The 26,347-nt window shown below is 35.7% G+C and overlaps 2 protein-coding genes across 2 annotated transcripts; both read right to left on the bottom strand.

Moving 5' to 3' along the window:
* Window positions 1–5,441: 5,441 nt before the first annotated feature.
* On the bottom strand, window positions 5,442–9,891 carry LOC123546469 (uncharacterized). Its single transcript, XM_053551967.1, has 6 exons — window positions 9,849–9,891; window positions 9,296–9,359; window positions 8,692–8,822; window positions 8,164–8,331; window positions 6,290–6,336; window positions 5,442–5,545 (listed from the first exon to the last, which is right to left on the bottom strand). The coding sequence occupies exons 1-6, from the start codon at window positions 9,874–9,876 to the stop codon at window positions 5,498–5,500; spliced, it is 486 nt and encodes a 161-aa protein (XP_053407942.1). The 5' UTR covers window positions 9,877–9,891; the 3' UTR covers window positions 5,442–5,497.
* Window positions 9,892–25,229: 15,338 nt separating this feature from the next.
* Window positions 25,230–26,114, bottom strand: LOC128559205 (uncharacterized). The gene is made up of 2 exons (XM_053550406.1): window positions 25,907–26,114; window positions 25,230–25,595 (listed from the first exon to the last, which is right to left on the bottom strand). The coding sequence occupies exons 1-2, from the start codon at window positions 26,112–26,114 to the stop codon at window positions 25,372–25,374; spliced, it is 432 nt and encodes a 143-aa protein (XP_053406381.1). The 3' UTR covers window positions 25,230–25,371.
* Between the last annotated feature and the right edge of the window lie 233 nt (window positions 26,115–26,347).

Genomic DNA, 26,347 nt, shown 5'->3' with positions numbered 1-26,347 from the left:
AATAATAATACTTCAAATATTACTTGTACCAATTCTGAAGTAATTGAATGTGATAATAAATTTTCTTTTTCTGATAAAAGACAGGTCATATGTATTCTTGTCGAGACTAAATCTTCTAGCGTCCTTGCTCCTAGTTCACAAATCTCAAATAAACCTTCAAGAGCTCGATAAAGATAACCTGATTTTGATCGCTTTATTTTCACTGCTAGCCGTAGTTACATGTATTGCACCGTATAACACTTAAGAATTGAAATGATTTTTTTTCGGTGTACATGCGAAATGAACGACAGAATAGGATCGGCAAATCCATGCTAGCGATTCATGTTTAATTTCTAAAAAAAAATAGTTGCATTTCTTGTACTTATATTATATTTCTGTTCCATTTGTAAACTATATACTCTTGCATAAAATCTACTTTTTTCACTGGATCCGCCCATGTATGAACGGGAGAAAAATCGTGTGCAAACAAATTATTAAGTCAAATGGTTTATCGCGGCCAGAAATTTGTACAAACCGGACAGAAGTTGCGAAATTGTCATTTGTGCAGGAAAGAAGCGTTTACCGTTATGTCCAGTACTGGACAGGTATAGTGACCATGCACGGACACAGCCAATTTTTTCAGAGGGGGGCCGATCCCCTGCCCCCTCCCCCCCCCCTACTGGACATTTTGAAATTTAGCACTTCATTTTTTGCATTCTGGGACAGTTTTATGGACTAACCTGTTCAATTTGGGAAAATGATAAAAGGTATCTTGAAGGTAAAATTCTTAGTTTCTTTTAGTTAAATAATATGAATTATGCCGGGTCGTATGTAGCAGCAGCCGCATATACTTTACATGCAGGCCTAATTTTGCCTTTTTCGAAAAACATTTTCTTTCCTTCTTGTCTTCTTTCCTTTTTTAAAGATTTTCCAGAGGGGGTCCGGACCCCCGGTATCCCCCATCTGGACCCGCGCATGGTGACATATCATGCTTTCTGTTTATGCAGGTAAACTTGTGTTTGGTTAAATTTCAACAGAGCACAATTGTCTGAACAGTGTACAAACTCATTACTGTTTTTTCGGGCTAGGGTGGAAAAAAGTGGTAAACAATGAAAGCAGTAACAGTTTTATTAAAAAAAATAAACAATGAGACAAACATTTCCAACATCTTTGGACGGTTCAAAAATCCCATGTTAAACATACGATAAAGCCCGAAACGCGTGAAAATGTTCCGAATGTAAATCGGGTGAAATAGACGCTCGTATAGTTAGATTATGCGCCTAGATTGATTAAACTGGGCGAGTCTACTTACTTATTACTTGAGGATGAAAAAAACGTGTTTTTTAAATGTTGCTCTTAAACAAAGGTGGCGGTTGAACTACTAAAAGTACAACAACAGTTAATTCACAACAAATCGTACGGTATGTTTTTATAATCAGTAGAATCTAGTCGTATTTACGCTTATGAGACCTGTTTCACCCATAAGTAAAGAATTCACAGGTCCATCATGAAATATTTTCCCCAGCGTGCAAATACTTGTCCTATTCAATATGATCGCGATCAACAAGGTAATTCACGTGCTGTTAATACACGATTTTTATTTTTGAAATGCTTTCCCAGGGCCGTATATGTAATTCTACGCAGATTGACATCTGGTATCTGTGTCTTGTTTCTTTCATAAAAACCTCTTCTTGAAGCATTAATGATGCAACCTAAACCATAGAATGTTTTACTGTATCAGTAACTAACGCAAAATGCGCTACCCCCAACATTGTTCGTATTCGTTTCTTCCCTTGTTTACTCTCCTTTTAGAACTCGGCGTCAATTCAGATTTTGTAGACAACCGTGAATGTTAAAGAATCGCACGTTTATCTGTGCGATCCTTTGTTTTTAGGAATCATATTTATGATTTTGGTAAGTATCAGTCGGTATGTTTTTATCTAATTTCTCGAAGAATTTATATAAACAGCTTCGAAGCTTGACACTACGTTCGTACTCATCCGTACTCCAACTGCGTATCCGTACTCAATATAACTCGAATGTAAAGTTATTATTCTTGATATTGTGATCGAGTCCATCAAACTGTGAAATGATGTGAACAGTTATTGGTAGCTTTATGTTTGTTATAATGAGAGGTAAAAAGATGCGTAGAAACCTTCAGGATGTGATTTTGATAGTGTTGTTTATTTCCGGGCCCTGGATACGGATATTTAAAACATGTTTACCATTTTCAAGAACAACAGGAATGGTACAAAAAATGTACCGGAATCTTCAAGTCATCACATATGAAAATATACATAAATCGTCGTGAAATATTTTTTATACAAGAATAGCAACAATACACGTTTGGTGTCGGTCACAAACAATCCCGCGAGTTTAAACAAAACAAAAACGCGTATTATCCCTACAATATTATGAATTGTATATAACATTAAAATCAGCTTCCCGGCCATTCTGTTTACCAGACGGAACAACTGGGACGTCATCTAAGGAACGTTCTCCCTGACTATACGCGGATGTCGTCAAAACAGCGGTCGGTTATCACTAAGCAGCGAGGACGTTACTTTCGCGCCTTTCCTTTTGCTTTTCATACGAAATGAACGTCAAACGTTTCAATTGAAAAATATAGGGCGAATGTAAATATATTGCTTTGGTAAGCTTTAATTGTATTTTAGACAGATTTACGAAAACCATGGCCAGATATCCATAATCTTCGACATTTGACTTACGACTGGCGCCAGTCTTCCCTTGTCGCCGTCTGATACTTTCGCGTTAGATGCATGTCTTACTTTGAACAGTTTATCATTTTTTGTCGTGTTTTGTCAAAACAATTTGTGCAGGTGCTTATTTTTCCTGGTAGAGTAGTCCTTGCTTATCAGATCTCTTGCCAAGATTTATGTTCAAGACAATCAGGAGGCTGAAAGATGGGGGTAGGGTTGGGGGAGGGAGGCGAGTTTCTTATTCATAATTATCGTAAACATCGGTAGCATCTTTAAATCAAGCAATACTAAAATTTATGCCTAGGCAATGATATTTTAAATGAAGCATAACATCGCCAACAAATTACAAAATTAACCCTTTGAGCTTTCAAATATCAAAGGAGAACTTCAAAAAGCAATTACACATTTTAATCATTGAACAGTTTGAACAAAATTTAACTAACATTAATTGTTATAGCAATTACTTCATGTCAGTTGAAAAATAAGCAATTACAAACAGTTTTAAAAAATTGAACGATACGGGCCGCGACGAGAAGTCTGAAGAGGAATGCGTTACCGCCCGACCACGGAGGAATTGTTGTTTGTGCATGAGTGAACTTAAATAATGCCTTAATACTGTACTTAGCTCAGTTACCAAAACAGTCCTCATTTATATGGAGTAAATGTATACGTATTGCATGTTCTTACGGCACGACATGGCATTTTAGAGAGTGTTATAGCTTAATAAAAGATAAGAGGTAAGATAAGGTTTCTCAGAAGCACAGAGCACCAAGAACACAGCCACAGAGCCATGCATTTACAAAGTAGGCCCACAACAAAAAGAAGCTGTAATGGTAAAATATTTCAGACGGGTTGCTTCAAACATCTAACAAGTATATATTAATTTATGCTAAATATAGATGGAGGAGAAGGAAATGGTAAGGGGCAAAATTGGGCCGCGGGGGAGGGGAGAACCCGAAGGGGAAAGTTGAACAAGGATGAAAATACCACGTTTTTTAATAACAGTCACACTACAACGTACACCACGATAGCGCATACACTCGTGTACCAAAAATAAACATACAACCACGACTAACTGAATAACATAGAAAAACGAACAAGCAACACATAAAAAAACAGTATTGAACCGTTATAGAATCACAAGCATACAAACGCACCCACACAAGTAGAAAAAGAAACAATCGTGTACCGTCTTAGGATTCCGGCTGCCAAAACAAAGGGAAGCCACGAAAATTTACTCAGTAAAGGGGGGAGATGCAAAAGTAGCGTAAATGCAGGGGAAAGGAGGGGCAATAGGGGGAATGAGGAGGAAGAAAAAAGGCTTACAACAAACAAGAAAATATATGCAACAGACAATACAAGACAGACAAACATCCAGTTGAAAATAGAGGCACCGCCTTGGAACGGTCAGTAACCTATATAAAGGAAACTGAGGGTTTAAACGCGTTTATGGCATGCCAGCTTTGCACTTACCCTATCTTTAACAAGTTAGACAACACAATGTAAATAAACTCCCCGCTGAGAAAGGCTCTAACATTAGTGAAAAAGTAACAGATAAATAAAACAAAACATAAAATTAAGGTAAATCTAAGGTATAATTACACCAAAGTACTCTACAACTTGTCTTAATTCAGAGCAACAAGGGCCTAACTTTCAAGGGCACGACTAAGAAAACTGTAGGACAAAAATCAACTCCCTCCGTCCGTTGTATATAGGATTTAGGAGAAGAGTATCATGAAGTCTTACACTTTATCAGTCATCGCACCATCAAATAGGAAAGCGTAGCAATTAACGGTGCTGTACACTGTTCTTCACGATTTTCGAATCGTATCCTCTTTTGATAAACTTTTTAACCATTTTTAAGTCTTATCTGAATATGTCGTGGCTATAATTCCCGACTTTGTGTAATTTGTGCTTCTCCTCACATGTATATAAAGCAGAATTACAGTATTATGATCTGAGCACTTTTTCACATTGTAAAAGCATGTACACATGATAAAATGATTTTACAATCTGTTTTGTGTAATCGAAAAATGTCATTTATCGAATTAACTACGTACCAGATGAAATCATATTTCATTAATAAAACTTTTAAACTGTACCTAATTTGTTATGATGCAAAGATAAGTCAAAGCTAAAATGGTAATGTTTTCTGTTAATTTTTTTATCGAAATGAGAAAATAAAATAATTGTAAATCAAAGACCATGGAATGGCAGAAGAAGAAAGAGGGAGAAAACTTAATATGAAAGAAAGGGACAAACCCGTTAAAATATCATAACATAACATAACGTAACGTAACGTAACGTGATTAAGGTATCGTAACGTCGCGTGACGTGACGTGACCTGGCATGAGATAACTATATTATTGGGATTTAGCCTTTGTATATTAACAGCCTTACAAAATTATAAGCAGTCTCAAAGTGTGATCGGTTCTCACTGACTGACTGATTGAATGATACTCGAGTTTGTTCTTTTTGTTATTTACACATGAGTTTACAACACCCATGGTCTTTAAAGGCTTAACGTATGTAGCTGATATTTTCTGTATTAACAGTTGACAAATAAGGTTTCTATGTATTTGTCGAAGCATTTTTCAAAATCTATAAATGAACAATAAGGTTTTGACCACTATTCAACTTACAGATAAAAAGAATGTGTCATGCAGTAAATCCTTTTTCTTCAATTATGTTCTATATTATATTATATGCTATATTCTTTATGTAAAAGATATCAAAGCATGATGAGATAATAAAAACGCTTTATTCTACTGATTTAACATAACACATGTAGTATATATTTAGCATCCATGTCCGTGACCACCGTTATGGTGAGAATCGGGATGCATCTGGAAAAAAAAGGAATAAATTAGTTCACAGAAAACGAAATGTGTTTGCTGGAGGTTTTCAGTTGGACCCATATAACAATTTTCATTCCTTGCCGAGTAATAGTAGTGGGTATAGGAATGATGAAGTCAGTCTGCCCCTAGCCGCGGACACTCTCCCTTACTCCCAGTGGGTATGGATTTAGTTAAAGCTTAATCAACCGTTATGCCCTAAGCTGGCAATGCAGAAATGATCTGAATATACACCAGTTTATTTCTCCTTTTTCCGAGTAAAAACTTAAACATAATTTTCGGATTCTAGCATGTTGAAACTCCTACATCTATTTGTGAGTACAATGTCTTTGAAAATGTTGCACTGGCAGCTGAGGCGAAAACAATGATATAACGTATGATCTTACGTATTGTACATGCTTTTCCAATGCTTAGTTTGTCATTCCCAATTGTATATTTGTATTGTCAAGGGTCATAACCCTGTTCCGACTGAGTGAAATCCCAAACAAAAATCGAGGTCCACAACTGCGTACATGCTGCATAATGATCCTTTAAATGACTCTATGTCAAATACTTTTTGTGGTATGCGCGAAACGAATTCTGAGAAACGAACATCTTGACGGTCGCACAGACGGGCAAACAAGGGTAATCTATGTGCCCTCCTTCCCAAAAATTGTGTGTGTGTGTGTGTGTGTGTGTGTGTGTGTGTGTGTGGTGAAGGAGCGGGTTGCACAACAATTACGTTTTATCACTTACATCATGCATGAATGTATGGAGCTCTGCAGATTCTATCCGACCATCATCTGAAAGTACGTAGAAGATAATGTACAAAAGACACAGTCAGCAATAAGCCGTTCCCTATCTATAAAGCACCATATGAACAGTCCAATATAGACTGGCTCCCGTCCCTATGTTTGTTCTTATTTACATATATTATGTTTATTCATTAAGAGGGAAGTAACTCCAGCAGGTTGTTTCTACATTGACATTTTTTATTGCCCCTGGCTCCGAACATAGGTGTATGGTTCAGCCATCAGATAAAATGTGCTATTTTAGAGGCTCAAAATTTTCTTATTTTGCTTGCAGTATTTATATTAAAAAAATAACCATGCAGCCAGGGAGCCAGGCTAAGTCCAATAGACAGCGTGATAATAATAATGTTGTGAAAAGTTAAGTTTATAAAAGTTAACAAGTTATCCTGAAACTAAAACTATGAGTAGATGTATGTCGTAAGGTTGCTGCAAATTGAAGTACACACATAGGTTTTGTCATGTTTTTTATACTGCAGGTATATTTTTGTACTTGCAGGTACATTTTACCTGCATGTATGTATACATGACACATCTGCGTATAAATGTCATACCGACAGGTATACATTTACAACAGCTATCAGAGTGTATAAATAGAAAACGATAACGAAAACATTATCGGAAAAGTCGATAATGTCTTTATTGGTAATCCATGGTTTACTTCATGGTAAATCATAGTCAATACGATTCAAAAGTAGTACAACTATTTTGTCATTGATAATGGTTTCACTGCCCGATTCCGCTTTTCTCAATAATAGCATTAACATGTTATTGTTACAAATACCGTGCGCGAGTAGTACCTGCCGCTATATATGGAAGCCCTGGAGGGACAATTCGTTTCCGTACTTCCCACTTCTGACTTCTAAATTTTGCACTTCTCACTTCCAACTTCGTGACTTCCTACTACTAACTTCCACACTTCTGACTTCTAACTTCCGCACTTCTGACTTCCAACTTCCCGACCTTCAACTTTTGATTTCCAACTTCCACACTTCTTACTTCCGATTTCTTGACTTCCTACTTCCTTCTTCTAACTTTCGCACTTTTGACTTCTAACTTCCGCACTTCTGACTTCCAACTTCTTAACTTCTTACCTCCGACTTCCAACTTCCGCACTTCTTACTTCCGACTTCCAAAGAGGCAAAGTTCTTAAAAAGAAGTGTGAAAGTTGAAAATCGGAAGTCGAAAGTCAGGAAGTTAGAAGTCAGAAGTGCGGAAGTTAGAAGAGGGAAGTAAGAAGTCAAAAAGTCGGAAGTAAGAAGTGTGGAAGTTGGAAATCAGAAGTCGAAAGTCAGGAAGTTGAAAGTTAGAAGTGCGGAAGTTAGAAGTCAGAAGTGCGGAAGTTAGAAGAAGGAAGTAAGAAGTCAAGAAGTTGGAAGTAAGAAGTGTGGAAGTTGGAAATCAAAAGTCGAAAGTCACGAAGTTGGAAATCAGAAGTGTGAAAGTTAGAAGTCAGAAGTGAGGAAGTTAGAAGTAGGAAGTAGAAAGTCAAGAAGTTGGAAGTGAGAAGTGCAAAAGTTAGAAGTCAAAAGTGGGAAGTACGGAAATCAATTGTCCCTCCAGGGCTTCCATAGCTATACATGCAGGTATAAAATTATACAAATATACCCGCAGGTACAAATTATACCTCCGCGTTTATTTCTATTTTGTAACTGCCGTTATAATCTTCAGGTACAAATCTAAAGCTAATGGAAAACATGTCTGTTTTGAACCCGTAGGTATATTTTTTTACCTGCAGGTGTAAAAATTGTACCCGCGTGTACTCCATGTTGTGTGTATTTTTTACCCAAATTATACGCTATAGTTAAAACTGTACTCTACTTGGGTTGTTATCGTACTGCACTATGTGAACAGCCACTTCCATAAAACACAACTGCTTGTCGCCGGTAACGTCCAGTTTGTTGAAGAACGCATGCGCAGTGTCGTGATGATCATGGAACTTGTAAACCCAGTTTGCAGTAAACTCATGGTAGGACAAGCAAGAATCGTCTTAAAAGTAAAATGATGACAGAACTAAACAATTGATTTCTGAAAGAACATTTTTTTGCCTATTAAAATTGTTTCGTTGTCTAATTCTGTCGCCCTCGCCTTGACCACAGAACGAGAATTGCAGTACAATAGAAAGATGCCACCGAATGAAAGACACGGCAATAACAGCTCACTAAAACTGTACTGTCGGAAAGATAGGACGACACAACTTAACAAATATAAACAGTAATATATAGTATTACAAATACGTTTAATATGCTGAGAAGACGTAAATGATTTCAACATGGTGTATTGGTGTTAACTTTATACATTAAAGTTCTTGAATTCTATGATATGTATTTTAATAGAATGTATACCTACTGGACAAATCCCAGTCAGAAATGAGTTCCTTTTGGAATTCACCGTAAGTAAGTATACCGTCGCTATTATTGTCCGTGTGAACGAAGATCTCATCTGCTATCCGGTCCACGCTCCAGCAGAAGTGGTTGGCTCTACAGAATCGGAATAAAGAAAACACATGTACGTGCATTCCTCTTATATTCTGGAGGTCAGAAATGCTAACCGTCTGCCTCATACTTGGGCAAAAATAAATATATACAATGTGTCGAATCCCAGCATCAAAATCATTTCAAAGTTTTAAATTTATCTGATGAGTCTCAAAATCATTTAAGAGTCTCATCATTAAAAGGTCCTTGTGAGTATTCTTATAAAATGTCATAATGTAAATAAACAAATGTAATTAAGAATTGTCAATTTATTTTTGCAGAACAGCTCTTTTATTCATGATCCGTCCAGGTGATAGTGTGGGCCTCGTCAGCTACCTGCATGTGCGTTTTTACTGATTTTATGTACTTTTAATAAAGGTTTTGCAGGTCTTCGAGCATATTCGATTTATGAGCCAGGTGCAAACTTCAGCCATGAGAATAATTGGATATTTACCAAGGATCTGTAAAACATTTCTTACCCATATGCTATGCTGATTAATGCAATAAATTTGATTGTAAACTTCATCTCAAAGGACGGCATTGCTGCAAAATACAAGAAATAAAGTCAAATCAGGAAACTATTTACGAGTTAACTTTTTCTAGTTTCGTGACACTTAGAGAGCATGGACAGAGGCCGTTAAAATAACAAATTGGTTTAAAACTTTTGAGACAAAATAAGAAAAAAGTAAAAAAAAAATCATTCACTCCTTCAACATGCACATAATATTGAAGGGAAAACAGATCGAGCATATTCTGCTCATTTACACTTATTGGTATTGGAAAACTATATTGTGAGGGGTTTGCTTTCTCAAATAGTCATATCGTTACAAACTAATTAAAATCGAGAGTCTTTCCAAAAACATATATAATCGCAATAAACTCAGACGTTCTATTAACGTTTTGAAATGAGTAAAAAAAAAATGATTATGGATCTAAGGTCTCTGTTTATCATTTTATGTATTCTATATTTTATACAAAATGTATATCTTAACTTGGGTAAATGTTAAAACTGAATATACTGATCTCTCTTACCTATAAGAAGTTGCGACACAGTAGGCATTTCTTACTTGCAGTATTATTACACCCTAATTCTTTCTGGCGAATTATCTTGAATGTAAAAATATCTGCACACTACGAAACATTTATGAATAAAACGTTAGGGAAAGTTGCAGTTCATGTAGTTAATATAACTGTGTGCTTTTACATTGATAAAATCAGAAGAAAAACGTTTTGACACTTTATTTAAAAATTACTGGTCCGACCTGATCCAGTAAGAACTTATTTAGAAGTGAACAGTTTCCATTTTTCGTTGATATTTTCACTGTCCAAATTACGTCAAACTATCTACATAGTTTTATTTTTTTTCTCAATTTTGTCCTTAAGGTTCAAACAGGAACCGGTTATTTAAAACACATCAGTCCATTCTCTCTGAGTACCTCTAAACGAGTAGCAAGCTATACATATGCAACTATAAAAGGACAATTATATAAAGAGAAAAAATCATACAACCTGTGCAAACTGTATCTCCACACGTTATGAACAAATCCTTTCCCGGCTGACTTAAGATAACAAAAGTTCTGCAATATTGCGCAGTTTACACGTACAATATCACGAGGGTTGTTCCATAAATATGTAGACTATATAATATAAACTTCAACTGAAAGAAAAATGCGTGAGCAAGCGTCATGTTCCTCTGTTTCAGAAGCATTACAACCTGTCATTAACATGACTACTTTTGCACTAATTTATAGACAAAACCAAAAGTTTATTCTGTTTTGTTTTGAGCATTTTAAACAGGCTTTACATGGATGTTATTGACCAATACTACTTTTGCACTAAGTGATAGAGGTGTACCATGTGAATACCTTATGCAATTAAATATGTACAGTAACATTTTCCTGACAATGTAATCAGTCACCAAAACTAACAATGAGACCACCTCACCTTGCATCAATCTGGACATTTCCTTAAACTATATAACATGTTAAACATAAAAAGCTATATAACACAAAGAGCAGTTAAATGTCCAGCGTCAAATTAGGTACAATGTAGTAATACATAATAAAATCCTTATATAAGTAAGTGAAAATACACATAAAAATAGTAAACATAAGTCAAAAATGGTAAAAATAGCCTTCCCACATGTGGCTCTAATCTGCCCAGTTCTTATTTTCACACAAACATAATAAAATCCTTATATAAGTAAGTGAAAATACACATAAAAATAGTAAACATAAGTCAAAAATGGTAAAAATAGCCTTCCCACATGTGGCTCTAATCTGCCCAGTTCTTATTTTAACACAAATAAGATACCATAAAAGGGTCAAACAAAACTATCAAGTATCCATAAATGCCAGTAGCATTAAAATACAATATGTGTCACCAAGAAACGGGTACTTGATAACTCTTATAGAACACTGATTGATTCAATATACACCTTGATATTCTTCACTTGGCTGAGATATGTGAAATCTACTTACAAGACTTAAAAGTATGTCCCACACTTAACTTTCGTCTGTGTAATTTATCATCACTGCTAGTTTTCTGTAAGAGAGGTATTCCCTTACAATATTGTCATATATGGGCGGCGGTTACCGCCAAAATTAGTAAATATACAATCAGTTCATAATCAAGTCAGTCAGTGCAGTGCATTTTAAGGCCGTCCAGTCTAAAACTCCATCCCGTCCAATAAATTTGCATTCAACGCATTGTATTTTAAATATATTTAACACAAAACTTCATTCCATCCATCTAAACATGGAACGATGCATCGAAAAACTCGTTGCGATGCACCGTACTATGAAATCATCGAACAAAACATGATACCATCCACTTCAATGTGAAGCCGTGCATATTGAAACCGCTTTGTGTAGTTAAGAGCAGTGTATAATAACTTAATGCCATGCAGTCCAAGTTGAAGACGTTTAACGCAACATGAGTTCGTGCAGTGTAAAATGAAATGATTCATTAAAGCTTTGCGCCATCAAATGCATCGTGAAACCGTGTTGTGTGATTTGGAGCGGCGTATCAAAACTTAATGCCATGCAGTCAAATATGAAGCCGTTTAACGAAACACGAGTACATGTACGTGCATTGTAAAAGGTTAATAAGACTATCAGTTCATAAGTTTGCCCTGTTATAAATATAGATTCTGGATCAGTTTTACATAAGAATATCTTAAAATTTGTCCTAAAATCGACCATCAAGACTTACTGATCAATTTAAGACTGTATTTATTAAGCCAAAGTCATTTTTGATAAAGTCTTGAATCAGTTTAATTGTTTTCGTCTATTGTTTCAGTGAAGCCGTTGAACAGCAACTTATCACGTAGACGACGGGCTTCCAAGTCGTTGGGCGTATTGTACAGCTGAAAGTTGTCTATATCAAGGGAACTGACACACTTCTCAAAAAACATTTGTTTTCAAGAAGATCATGTTTACTCTTTTCATAGTTTGTCAATGCTTTCAGTTTTGGCTACATTCTTTTTTTTGTCAATTTTTCGTTTTTCTTGCGCTCTATGGCCCATGATGGTGGTGTAACAGAATGCTATTGCTATGCTAATTGTAACTGTATGACAGTTATAGAAGGCGAGTTCTGTCCGCCGTACTGCTGGTTTTGCAAAGTGGCCACATTTTGTCAAGGGAAGTTTCCTTTTTCCGCAGTTTTTTATTACTTATTTCTGGATTTCACACTGTCCAGCGCCAAATTGACCACAATTCTGTGTAATGTATCCATCGAGATGACCTTTCTTATTCCAATATCAAGCTCACTGAAAGCAAGAACAGTGGTCCGGCATGTAGCTATGGTGTTGGACCGATGGATCCAACATCGATTATTACAAAACTGAGATTAGAAACCAGTGCCAGAATGGTACTTTGTCACTGGTCTATTTAAAATATAATACCGGTCTCCAAACTTAGGAATTGCAATTTCTTCAAATAGTTCTAATTTACAGCATTTAGGCGCTTATAAAACCTCTAAAACTCTTTGACTAACTTTACCAAATTTTGTCTGTAGCATCCTTACAAAGGCCTCTCATTAGCTTTCATTCTTCAAATGGTTTGCCACAGGAGTCAGTTTTAGCATTCATTAGAGACAATATTCTTTAGAAGTACATGGCATTGGCAGTGTTGCATTTTCCATTACTGCTTATGAACAGACTCAATCAAGCCGAGTCTGCAATTTTTACTTTTTGCTTGTATTCGGTGCTACCGAGGGATCTACTTTCCAGATTTTATTTAACGATTGATATTTTACATGAAGCATTGACTGACATATTCTCTACCCGTGTGTGTTCGGGTTTAATGTATTTTTCCATAATTTTTTCAGTCATATATTCGACGGTGTCTTCTTGTAACAGCGGGCGTAATGACCATCTTTATAGTACTGCTTCACTGTAATAATACGTCGTAGACACAGTCACATTATACTGACACCGGGCTGACCAGTTCTTGCATTATCCTTAATATCAATCACCAAGCGAGGAAGCTACTAACTATTACTTTTCACGCGGTCATGGAGCGAACCCACGGCCTCCCACCTTCGATGTGGGCGCTCTACCACTAGGCTACTGAGGCAGTTGTTTCTCTACATAATTTTGGGGTCACCATAGGGGTCAGTGATTTTACTTAAAAAGTTAAATATGTTGAAAACGTGAAACATTTTCTTCTTAAAAGTCAATGCTTACAGGATATTATACATGAAGCAGTAGCTAATGGCCCCCGTGCATTCTGACCGCTCAACTTCATACAAAATAGTCAACATCACACGAGTAATTTCTTTGGTTTGGGAAGAGTAGAATACTTTTCTGCTACATTGTCACATCATATATTCATGGACAAAAGATCAATACTAGTATCAGTTGTTTTTTTGTATCAGTTCTACAGCATTTTATAGCATAACTCTTAGGTTCAATATTTTGCCGAAAAATTGAGTATCTATCTCACATGTCGGAATTTATTAAAAACTGCAATATAGATAATACGAAATAATAATACTTCAAGTACTATATTGTATTGTACTAATTCTGAAGTAATTCAAAGTGATATTAACAATAAATTGTTCTTTTTCTACCGTTCAAAACTGTTCAGACGACCGAGAATCACCATGAAAAAGTGATGACAATACCAATCTGATACAAGACAGGTCATATATATTTGTCTAAATAGTTTCGTGACTCAATTTTCTGGCGTCCTTGCTCGCAAACCAAAAATAAACACATCCTTCAAGAGCACGACAAAGATAACCTGATTTTGATCGCTCTGTTTTCACTTCTAGCCGTAGTACATGTATTGCACCGTATAAGACATTGCTTTAGAGTAGTCCTTGCTTATCAGATCACTTGCCAATGTTGATGATCAAGCCAATCAAGGGGCTTGAAGTATGCAATCGTATGCTCGAATCCAACATCGGGGTTGATTATCGTAAAAACATCGGCAGCATCTTTAAATCAAGCAATACTGAAATTTATGCCTAGCGTTGAAAAACGTAAGTTCGGGTGTGGGGGTTTATACTCCATTGATAAAATACACTTCAAATCCAGTTTTCAATGTTAGTTTATTAAGAGATTTTGTCTAGTGATGGAAATAAGTCATCAAAATTATAATTTCTCTCATTCCTCTGGTCTAAAGTCACTTATAATTATAACTGTAAATATTTCATTTCTTGTTTCTATGATCTGTCATTTTCAAAGTCCGAGCCAAAAGTAAAGAATTCCCTCCCTAGTTCTGACCTAGGTTTATATACAAAAGTAGGTACCCTCCCATATTTGGAGCGTATCACAGTGATGAAAGACAAAGATTACCCCTAATATTTATGAGGATAACCGTTGACTGATGGTACCATCCCGAATATGGAGCCACCTCTAACTCTAACAGACCAGACATGTTTACGATGGTACATGATGACAACATACCCTATAAAATGATACAAAATGAAACACACTCCAGTCCCAAGCAATTTATGAGGGTAACTGGTGAATGACATCTCAAGTAGCAGAGGCCAAAGTTCCACATCAGTAGATTCAATTAATAAATCAGCTTTAATAAGACTAGCTGCTAAATTTACAACACTCCCCCACCCTTAGCTTCTTAATTGTCCCCAATTAAGTTTAAACATTAAAATATAAGTGACTACTGAGCCAGACTCTTGCTCTCAAATACTATGAAGAAGATACATAAGAATATGAAAATCCTACACTATTATATCATTGAAATTGCTCCTCAATATAAATGATTAAGTGACATGAATAATAGCAAACATGCTATACTCTGTGTTTTAATAAAACTCATGATTATAGTTCGGAAGAACTATGTGACTAAATACTTCTCAAAGTAGTATACATGTAAAATGACTATTATACTAATGTATGTATGAAACATTAAAAGTGTAAAAATAATCGCCAACTGTCCTAGTAAAACACATGTAAAATAAAATCCAGTGTTGAATTCAGTTCATCTAATAAGGTGAATATATATTTGTAAGTACATTCACACAATGTTTATTTCACTCACACTAAGTCCTGGTGCCTTTATTTATTTTAACATTAACACAGTATGATGATAGAAATAGGCACAATTTTGATTAATTTCATTGATATGGTAGTCGTCTTTACCATTTACTAATGCAAGTCCTTGTGCCTTTATTTTATTTAAATTAATTAGAAAAAAAGGGAATAGGCACAATGTTTGATTTTATAAGGCTATATGGTAGTCGTCTCTACCAAAGTTTTAAGTCCTGTGTGCCAAGAGCATCTAATTATACAACATATGATTTTAATAAATGGCACAAATTTTCATATCTGAAAATGAATCCCACAAATAAATCCATTTGAATACACCAAGGCTGAATGGGATTATTATTACCAATGCAGCCACTAATTAAATCCATATAAAGAATAATAAATCCATTTGTATACACTTAGGCTGAATGGGATTATTATTACCAATGCAGCCACTAATTAAATCCATACAAAGAATGAAATTAATAATTACACACTTATAATCCAGGATGAATATTAGTTAGCACTTAAAATCCAGAAGGAATTTGAAGTAAGTCCAAAAGTGACCTTGATACAAATTCATTTCTTAAAATCCAGAATTTTCTGCCGGAGACAATCCAGCTCAGAAAGTAGATCTGAGGGTATATCCTTCCCCTGTACATTCTGGGCTATGACGTGTATGTCTCTTGACATAGTGTCAAGCTTCCTGTCTATGCTTACTAGGTGTTCGTTTAGTCGGTGTAACATAGAAGAAATGTCCTCATTTTCTGGCATTGACCTTGGCCGCTTGGCATTTGCTGGCATTGTTTCAAGAGGCGCACTTGGTATGTCCACATTTCCAATTGATGGTTGCTGGAAGTGCATGCTAGCGGATTTTAATGTTGTATGTCCTGGAGGTGGTAGGTACATCATGTATGGTGGTTGTGGTACTGCTCCGGTGGGTGTTGGAGAAATTGGCACGAATCCTGGACGATGTAACTTCTTTTCTGTCCCCCCTGTGAGATTCTCAAAAATATTGTCATTCATGACGTATGAACACTGCCTTTTATGCCTGGTTAATCCCGAACGAAAAAAAAAATTTCTACTGCAGCTTGTGCACGTGTTCATTAAATTTAAAAATCCAAGTTTAATTTTTCAATATTTTGGTGTTTTCAGAAATGCTAAATGTCTAGAAATGATTGCCCAAATGTGCAAGTCCCTTATATATACCCAACACTTAGCCTTTGAAGTATCCTCACGATGAAGGACAATTAACACTTTTAATATTTATTACTATTGTGTACCATGTTGGTATGGTCTGTATTGAGTCCTGTTCCTTGAACTTCTCCTCACTTGTTGACTGGTACTGTCCAGGCAGGATTTGGAAGTTTGCTGGAACCCTTTCATTTTTGATTTATAGTTATTTTCCTTAGACTTCACCATGTTTGATTGCCAATGGGTCGTTTTATTTCCATGAAACGGTTTCAATCTGTCATGATGCACTATTCTTGATTTGCCATTTGGGGAAAGTCTTATCTCATACAAAAGGTCTGTGATCTTCCTTGTAATAACGTAAGGCCCCTTCCAAATATTAGGGTCAATTTTCTTGCTGATTCCTTTATGTCTAGACTTCTCTAAACACAAAACTAACTGTCCTTTACTAAAATGTGCTTTTGAAAACCGGGTGTCATAATCACGCTTCTGTCTGACAGCATTCTTTTGCAAATTAGTTCGTGCTATCTGATGCGCCTCTGTTAACTTCTCTTGTAGTTGAATGGCATAGTCCACTGAACTTACTTTGTTCTCTAAAATGCAGCCAAGTGAAATGTCAACCGGGATAATAGCTTCACGTCCCATCATTAAATAATTTGGCGTGAATCCGGTCGCCTGGTGGACACATCCTCTGTATGCGGAGGTGATTAAATTAAGATTTTCATCCCAGTTTGTTTGATTGGAGTTTACATAAGTAGATATCATATTTTGCAAAACTTGATTGAATCTCTCTGGTCCACTATTTGCCATTGGCCTATATCCACTAGTCCTAGTCTGATTAATTTCCAAAATCCGACAGACTTCACTGAACAACTTGGATTGGTAATTTGTCCCTTGATCAGAATGTATGTCCAAACACATACCATATCTGGACAAAAATTCATATACGATCTTATGAGCAACGATACTTGCTAGCTGATTTCTGGTTGCGTAACACTCAGCCCACTTGGTAAATCCATCAATGACCACGATAATATACCGATTTCCGGATTCTGTCTCATTAAGTGGCCCCATTATGTCCGTTTGTATACGATCCATAGGATGGCCAACTGTGTACTCTGTTAATGGTGCCCTCGGCATGTTTTTCGGCCTTTTTCGGAATGCACACTTTTCACAACTTTTGATATGCAACTGGACGTATTCCTTCATTTTATACCAGTGATATTTGAGATGTAATTTGGAATATGTCTTTGAAATTCCTAAATGTGCTTCAGTAATTGAATCATGACAAGATATCAAAAGTTCCTTATATAGTACTCTAAGCACTATCAACAAAAGCCGATGGTCCTTTGCACTGACAAAGTACTTTTTAAATAACACTCCATCAATCAGAGTTAACACGTCATAATTTAGCCAATAATTCCACACACTTGGTGAATTCCCTGCTACCTTATCTCTCAGGGGTCGTCTGTTTTCTTCAAGCCACTGTATCACAATTCCTAAATCTGGGTCTGCTCTCTGTAATTTGGCCATTTTGACAGGTGAACAATTAACTGTGTTAAACTGTTTGAGACAACCTAAGTTAGATGTTTGTGCTGCATCCTCGGATAATGCAACATGTTCATCCAGTATAGCATTTACGTCCTTGTTCAACACCTCCTCGTTATTGTCACCAAAGCTGAAGCTATTTCCACTTTGTACACCATTTAAATCCAGACTATTATGGAATCGAAGTCGTTGAACGCGATTTCGGAAGTACTTCCCAGTCTGTTTTAATCCATGGAAAAGTGTATTGAAACAACCTATCAACTTCATGATTTGCAGCTGCATGAGCATAAAAATACTGCTCCATAACCCACTATTTTGAGCCTTCGCTCGTAATATGACTGGCCTATTCTGATTCCCCATATTCAAGTTTTTATCGAATAATGGAACAACGTCATTGAATTGTGCAAAATCTGACCAGGAATCGTGCTTCTTCAAACAAGTCTGACACCCCTTACATGTTCATGACTGTCATCATCTTCAATTGTGACAGAATCTTTTTCTTGTTGCTTTTTAGGTCCCATGATTGTCACTTAATTGTCACCACAAATATATTAAATAGAAATATATGTCCAAATTTCTGATAAGCACGTGTGTAAGTCCGTTTCCGTCGCTGCCACCAGTGTTGAAAAACGTAAGTTCGGGTGTGGGGGTTTATACTCCATTGATAAAATACACTTCAAATCCAGTTTTCAATGTTAGTTTATTATGAGATTTTGTCTAGTGATGGAAATAAGTCATCAAAATTATAATTTCTCTCATTCCTCTGGTCTAAAGTCACTTATAATTATAACTGTAAATATTTCATTTCTTGTTTCTATGATCTGTCATTTTCAAAGTCCGAGCCAAAAGTAAAGAATTCCCTCCCTAGTTCTGAAATAGTTTTATATGCAAAAGCAGGTACCCTCCCATATTTGGAGTGTATCACAGTGATGAAAGACAAAGATTACCCCTAATATTTATGAGGATAACCGTTGACTGATGGTACCATCCCGAATATGGAGCCACCTCTAACTCTAACAGACCAGACATGTTTACGATGGTACATGATGACAACATACCCTGATAAAATGATACAAAATGAAATACACTCCAGTCCCAAGCAATTTATTAGGGTAACTGGTGAATGACATCTCAAGTAGCAGAGGCCAAAGTTCCACATCAGTAGAATCAATTAATAAATCAGCTTTAAAAAGACTAGCTGCTAAATTTACAACACTAGACAATGATGTTTTAAATGAAGCATAACATCGCCATAAAATTTACAAAACTAACGCTTTGTGCTTTCAAATATCATAGGAGAACTTTAACAAGAGGAACATGATGATCCTGAATCGCTCACCTGTCCCCACATGACCCAGTTTTGAACTGAGTATGACGTCGTTTTTTTTCTATTATTTGACATAGTGTCCTAGTTTTTGAGCTCACGTGACTCAGTTTTGAACTTGACCTGGATATCATCAAGATTAAAATTCTGACAAATTTTCATATAGATTCCATGAAAAATATGGCCTCTAGAGAGGTCACAAGGTTTTCCTATTATTTGACCTACTGACCTAGTTTCTGATGGCACGTAACCCAGTTTCAAACTTGACCTAGATATCATAAACGTAAACATTCTGACCAATTTTCATGAAGATCCATTGAAAAGTATGGCCTCTAGGGAGGTCACAATGTTTTTCTATTTTTAGACCTACTGACCTAGTTTTTGACCGCACGTGTCCCAGTTTCAAACTTGATCTAGATGTTATCAAGATAAACATTCAGACCAACTTTCATAAAGATCGCATGAAAAATATGGCCTCTAGAGAGGTCACAAGGATTTTTATATTATTTAACCAACTGACCTTGTGCTAGTTTTCGAAGGCACTTTACCCAGTTTCAAACTTAACCTAGATATCATTAAGGTAAACATTCTGAATAACGTTCATGAAGATCCATTGAAAAGTATGGCTTCTAGAGAGGTCACAAGGTTTTTCTATTTTTAGACCTACTGACCTAGTTTTTGATAGCTTGTAACCCAGTTTCGAACTTGACATAGATATCATCAAGATATAAATTTAGACCAACTTTCATAAAGATCCTATGTAAAACGTGTCCTCTAGAGTGGTAACAAGCTAAAGTTTACGGACAGACGCACGGACGACGGACGCTGCACGATCACAAAAGCTCACATTGCCACTTTGTGACATGTGAGCTAAAAAGCAATTCATCAACATATTAAGGCAAAGCTGTGTTTCTAAGCATAATTACATGCGTTTATTTTCTGTTAAATGACACATATTAATCTGTGAACAGTTTGTGTTTAATTTAACTGACATTGATTGTTATATAGCAATTACTTCATGGCAGTTGGAAAAAAAAACAATTACATACTAAAAACTAAACGATACGGGTCGCGACGAGAAGCATTTCAAGTCCGAAGAGGAAGCCATGGAGGAATTGGTGTTTGTGCATGAATGAATTTATGTATTGCCTTAATACTGTGCTTAGCTAGTAAATGTATACATATTGCATATTCTTATCGCGCGACATGTCATTTTAAGGAGTGCGACAGCTTAGTAAGTCTTATCTGAATATGTCGTGGCTATATATCCCGACCTTTTTGTAATTTTTGCATCTCCTCACATGTATATAAAGCTGAATTACAATATATTGTAATATTATAGGAAACTGAAGATGATTTGAACACCTTTTCACATTGTAAAAGCATATATACAATATAAAATGACTTTACAATCTGTCTTGTGTGCTCGAAAAATGCCTTTTTCCGATTTAACTGCGTACCAAATAAAACTTTTAAACTGTACCTACTTTATACCCCAGTCACATACGGCGCGGATAGCTACGTCTAGCTACGGACAGAAACGTAGTAATCCGTATCGATCCGTACCTGAGCCGTACCTCAGAGTAGTCATTCGTATTAATCCGTACCAAAACGTGGTCAAAACGTATTCAAAACTTATCCCAAACTTGCAAGTTTCTCCAACTTTTGAACATGCACAAAAGTTTGAGCGAACCGTAGCCATTTGAGCGTGACTTTAGTCCAACTTGGCTGAAACTTATTCATCCGTAGTTAAATGTACTTAAACGTAGTTATCCGTGCTGTTACGTACCTCGCCGTAGCTGAACGTAGTTATCCGAGGCTGCTCGTACTTAAGCATAGTTCAACGTAGTTTACCGCAGACCCGTCCGTGCGCTGGGCAAGTTGCAAGGCGCAGTAAAACGTAATTCAACGTAGTACCTCGTACCTATCCGTACTTATTCGCGTCCTGTATTGCTTTGTTTGTTACCTGTTTCTCATCATTTTTCCCGTACTAAGACGTACTGCTCCGTAGTTATACACCCACAGACCAATCCTACCCGCACCGTACCTCAACGCACGGACATATCCGTATGTGTGACTGTAGCTCTATTTATGATGCAAAGATAAGCCAAGCTAAAGCTAAAATTGTAATATTTTCTGTTATATTTTTATCGACTTCAGAAACAAGAAAATAAAATAATTGTAAATCAAAGACCATGGAATGGCGGAGGGGGGAAGGGAACTTATAATGGAAGAAAGGGACAAACCCATTAAAATTATGTGATACATATCATAACATAACGTAATCTAACGTGACGTGACTAACGTACCGTAACGTAACGTGACGTGACCTAACATAACATAACATAACATAACATAACATAACATGACATGACTAACGTAACGTAACGTGATGTGACGTGACGTGACCTGGCATGACATGACATAACTATATTATCGGGATTAAACAGCTTTTGCATATTAACAGACATACAAAATTATGAAGCAGTGTGATCGGTTCTCACTGACTGACTGACTGACTGACTGAGTTTGTTCGTTTTGTAATTTACACATAAGTTTACAACACCGATGGCCTTTAAAGGTTTATTTTTCAGATAAGCTAATATTTTCTGTATTAACCGTTGACAAAGAAGGCTTCTATCTATTTTATAAAATCTATAAATGAACAAAAATATTTTACCACTGTTCAACGTAACAGATAAAAAGCATGTATCATGCAGTAAGTTCTTTCTTCTTCTATTATTTTCTATATTATGTTATATGTTATATCTTATTTTGTAAAAGATATCAAAGCACGATGAGATAATAAAAACGCTTTATTACATGAGTACCTATAAATAGTAACAAATTTGTGTTGAAAATTCTCCCATTATCGCATTGCGTCATGCATTATCACATTATCATAATAAGCCCCGGGGCCATTATCGATAATGGCCCTGGCGTTAGCGCGGGAAATTAACGTCCGTAAACAGAAATGACGTCATGGCGTTTCGTGGAGGTAAAACAGCGAATATTTCCGTTTTATTTTATCATCTTGAGCGTAACATCGTGTATTCTTCGTGAAATAACGTATTTTTATCCCTAAATTATGCATTAAGCAAGAAAGTACAACTATCCAGGTATTTGATTTTATACAGTAAATAGAATCTTATACAAATAATATAGAAACTGAAAAGCTGAAATTTATTGTGCCAGAAGATGCAAGCTAGTACCCATAAAAATGACACAAAAATAATCCTCACTATATTATAGGTAAACATGTAATAAACAGGTAAATACATGGGAGAGCGGTGCCTTTGAGTGATAATGGCCCTGGAAGAAGATAATAGCCCTCGGGCTAAAGCCCTCGGGCTATTATCACCTTGCCAGGGCCATTATCACTCAAAGGCACCGCTCTCCCATTTATTAACCTATACTTATTCTACTGATTTTACATAACACATGAAGTATATATTTAACATCCCTGTCCGTGACCACCGTTCTGGTGAGAGTCGGGATGCACCTGGAAAAAGTGGAAACGAGTAAATTAGCTCATAGAAAACGAAATGTGTTTGCTGAAGGTTTTCAGTTGGACCAAATAACAATTTTCATTCCTTGTCGAGTAATAGAAGTGGGTATAAGAATGGTGAACGTCAGTCTGCCCGTACCCGCGGACATACTCTCTTACTTCCAGATGTGATGGATTTAGTTAAAGCTTAATCAACCGTTATGATGGAAGCTGGCAATGCAGAAATAATTTGAATATACACCAGTTAATTTCTCCTTTTTTTCCGAGCCATAACTTAAAATTATCTTCGGATTCTAGCATGTTGAAACACCTACATCTTTTTGTGAGTTCAATGTCTTTGAAAATGTTGCATTGGCTGGTGAGGCGGAAAATATGATACTAGTATTACGCATGATCTTACGTATGGTACGTGCTTTTCCAGTGCTTGGTTTGCCATTTCCCATTGCATATTTCTTTTATTGTCAAGGGTCATAACTGTGGTCTGACTGAGTGAAATTCCAAATAAAACCCTAAGTCCACAACTGCGTACATGCTGCATAATAATCCTTTAAATGACTCTATGTCAAATTCCATTTTTGTGGTATGCTGACGAACGGACATCCCAAGAAGCGGTGTGTGTCTGTGTGTGTGTGTGTGTGTGTGTGCGTGTGCGTGTGCGTGTGCGTGTGCGTTACTCATATTGCCTACCATGTGGACACTGCAGTTTTAACCTTCACTGTGGACACTTTACTTTCTAATGGTATTATTCAAACAGAATTGATAATTTTCTTACTCTATCTTATTATTGAGGCTTCTCATTCGATGATTTACTGAAAATAGCCAATTTAAATGAAGAAGGGGTAACCCACAATATGGACACCAATTAGTCGTTGTGGACACCAGCCTTATATGGTAGGTGTCCACACGGTCATATGGCTTAACATGTGCAAGTGTGCATACTGTTTGATACAGGTAAAGGGTAAGGACTAAGGGATCATTCAACACAATAGTATTTAAAGGCCTAGATCCACTACTATATAAGTGTCCCCCACAATCCAATGAACAACTCCCATCTTATCTGCTGCTTATCAGCGATTATGTAACATTAGCTGATTAAAGGGCAATTAGCTCAGCAGGGTCCCAACTAGACCATGAAGATGTGTGCAGTGGAGTTGAAAGAAATTAATTTTCCTTCAATGTGGAATACCGGTAATAATAATAATTACTATTATTTTGATATTATATAGATAACAATATTAATATAACATTACAAATAAAATAATAAAAGATATAGTAATATTATTATAAATAATAATGATAATAAAACACAGTTATAGTGAAAACTCAATGATTTCTTTGTGTTGACAAACAATATTTTCCAATATCATAATTATTATGAAATTCATATTGATGAAGGTGATCCTTATATTTATTTAGAATATTTACAAAGGAATGGGAAAATGGTTTTCTCGTATTTATGCAATCACCATTATTTGAATATAATATACTGGATAAAATAAAATTATTGTGTTCCTTCTATACTGAATTTTCAACTTCAGTAAGTTGCGAAAAGTGTATTTTTTTCATGCTTTATTTTGTAACACTGAAATGCACATTCGGTTTCAATCTTAGACAAATGTTATATACAGTATTCTGCAAACATTAAACAAAACTTTTAGATGAGTGAAAGTCACATTTTTTCTGCAATATCACACGTCTCCATACAGCATTTGAAAAAAATAAAAGCCTGCTTTTTTCCTAAAATAAAGTTTCTTATTATTTAATTATTGTGTTTGACCAACAGATATTTTTCTTTACATAAAAATGCCAACAAACAGGTATAACTTTAAAAGTTATCAATATTTATGTTTCCCCTTCTCACTAATTCATACATTTGTAAAGTAGAGTGACCTATAATAAACAATGATCATTGTTTATTGGAACTATACTGTGATAGTCATTAGCCCCAAACTGTACTGGTGAAGATAGAAATCCCTTGGCCCACCGCCAAGATCTAGGCATTTAATTAAAAATTTCTATCACTGTAAAGATGAAAACAAACACAGTGCAAAGGATGAATAGATGTATTCGGACCGCGAACACGTATTTATCGTAAATAAATGTAAATGAATGATAATGGACTAATACTTAAACAAAAGTTCTGTACAAATTCTGCAAGAATGAATTGTTTGAGAGGTATAACTTAGAAGAATATATAAATCTTTAGCTTTCATTAAGAACGACAACCTCAATTGAAGAACTACAATACTTTTATTTCAGTCAATTTATTATTTTTTTCATGAACGAACCCGTGATAGTAATTTGTCGATATTTCATGCCCTCTTAACATGAACATCCATGAACGAGTGTCTGGGGACTTTATGTCAAAAAAAAAACACACACACACACATAAACATTTTTACATTTTGAAAATATATGTCTGTTAGATTTCATTGCAAGTTTAACGGATGTTTCTTTTTCTGTTAACTTTTTTTTCAGACTGACTTCATTTTTTCTTTAATCTTTGTATTTCATGATGGTCACGGAATTTGATGTTCTTCCAGTCACGAGAAAGCAACAGGCTCTCATTTTTTCTTGCTCGTCCGCATTCCTCCTTGTTAGGAACTCTTAAGCAGCGGGTATTTTTGGCGAATGACCTTCGCATGGCCGCTAACTGCTTCTCTGTCCAAGGAACGACCTTGATCTTTTTGTCTGTTTGTACTGGAAATTCTAATATATACAAGAAAAATGTTTCAGTTACTTTGTAAAAAACACATAAAATCATAGTACAAAGAATCATGAAGGATAAAAAGAAAAAAAAAGAATAAAAAATAAATAAATAAACAAAGCTTTGAAATTAAAATGAATTCAATTGATCATATTCAACAAAGGGTTCTAATTGCATTTAAGATTTAGAAAGTACAAGTGGTAAAGAAGAAATATAAAGTTGTTAAGCCTTTACATTAATGTCTAAATTATTTGAATGGAAACTATTATTGACTGCAAAAAAAGATCATGCAGTGATTGTGTTAACACAATACCTGCTTTGCGTTTGGAAGCCGATGTTACACCACTGTTGTTGTTCTCATGACCAATCGAACTACAGACCTTCCTTTGGCATTCACACGCTCTGTATTCTACAGGAAACTGAACTGGCTCATCGTCGCAGTTTTCATTACAAGTCAAATCTGAATGTGCATTTGACCAAAACAAAGTGAAATACCCGGTAATGATTGAAAAAAGAAACATGTCTTTTTTTTAATTGTCCTACAAATGTTATTTAAAAGAAATTACTTCTGGAACAGTGAAGATTGAAATGGAAGTTCTTTTAGGCGAAAGATATATTGATAGAGTTGAACGTTCACTGACTTGGTGTCCACAGTGCGGCTTAATGAAAAAAGTGAGAGGAATTGTTCACATTTTTATCATGTTATTTATGATATTTTATTGTTTGATATTGTTCAAATTATATTTATTTTACA

The sequence above is a fragment of the Mercenaria mercenaria genome, chromosome 9 (genome assembly GCF_021730395.1).
Source record: "Mercenaria mercenaria strain notata chromosome 9, MADL_Memer_1, whole genome shotgun sequence".
In the NCBI taxonomy this organism is placed as follows: Eukaryota; Metazoa; Mollusca; class Bivalvia; order Venerida; family Veneridae; genus Mercenaria; species Mercenaria mercenaria.
Note: the sequence above shows the minus strand (reverse complement) of the source record. Positions and strands in the feature narration are given on the sequence as shown.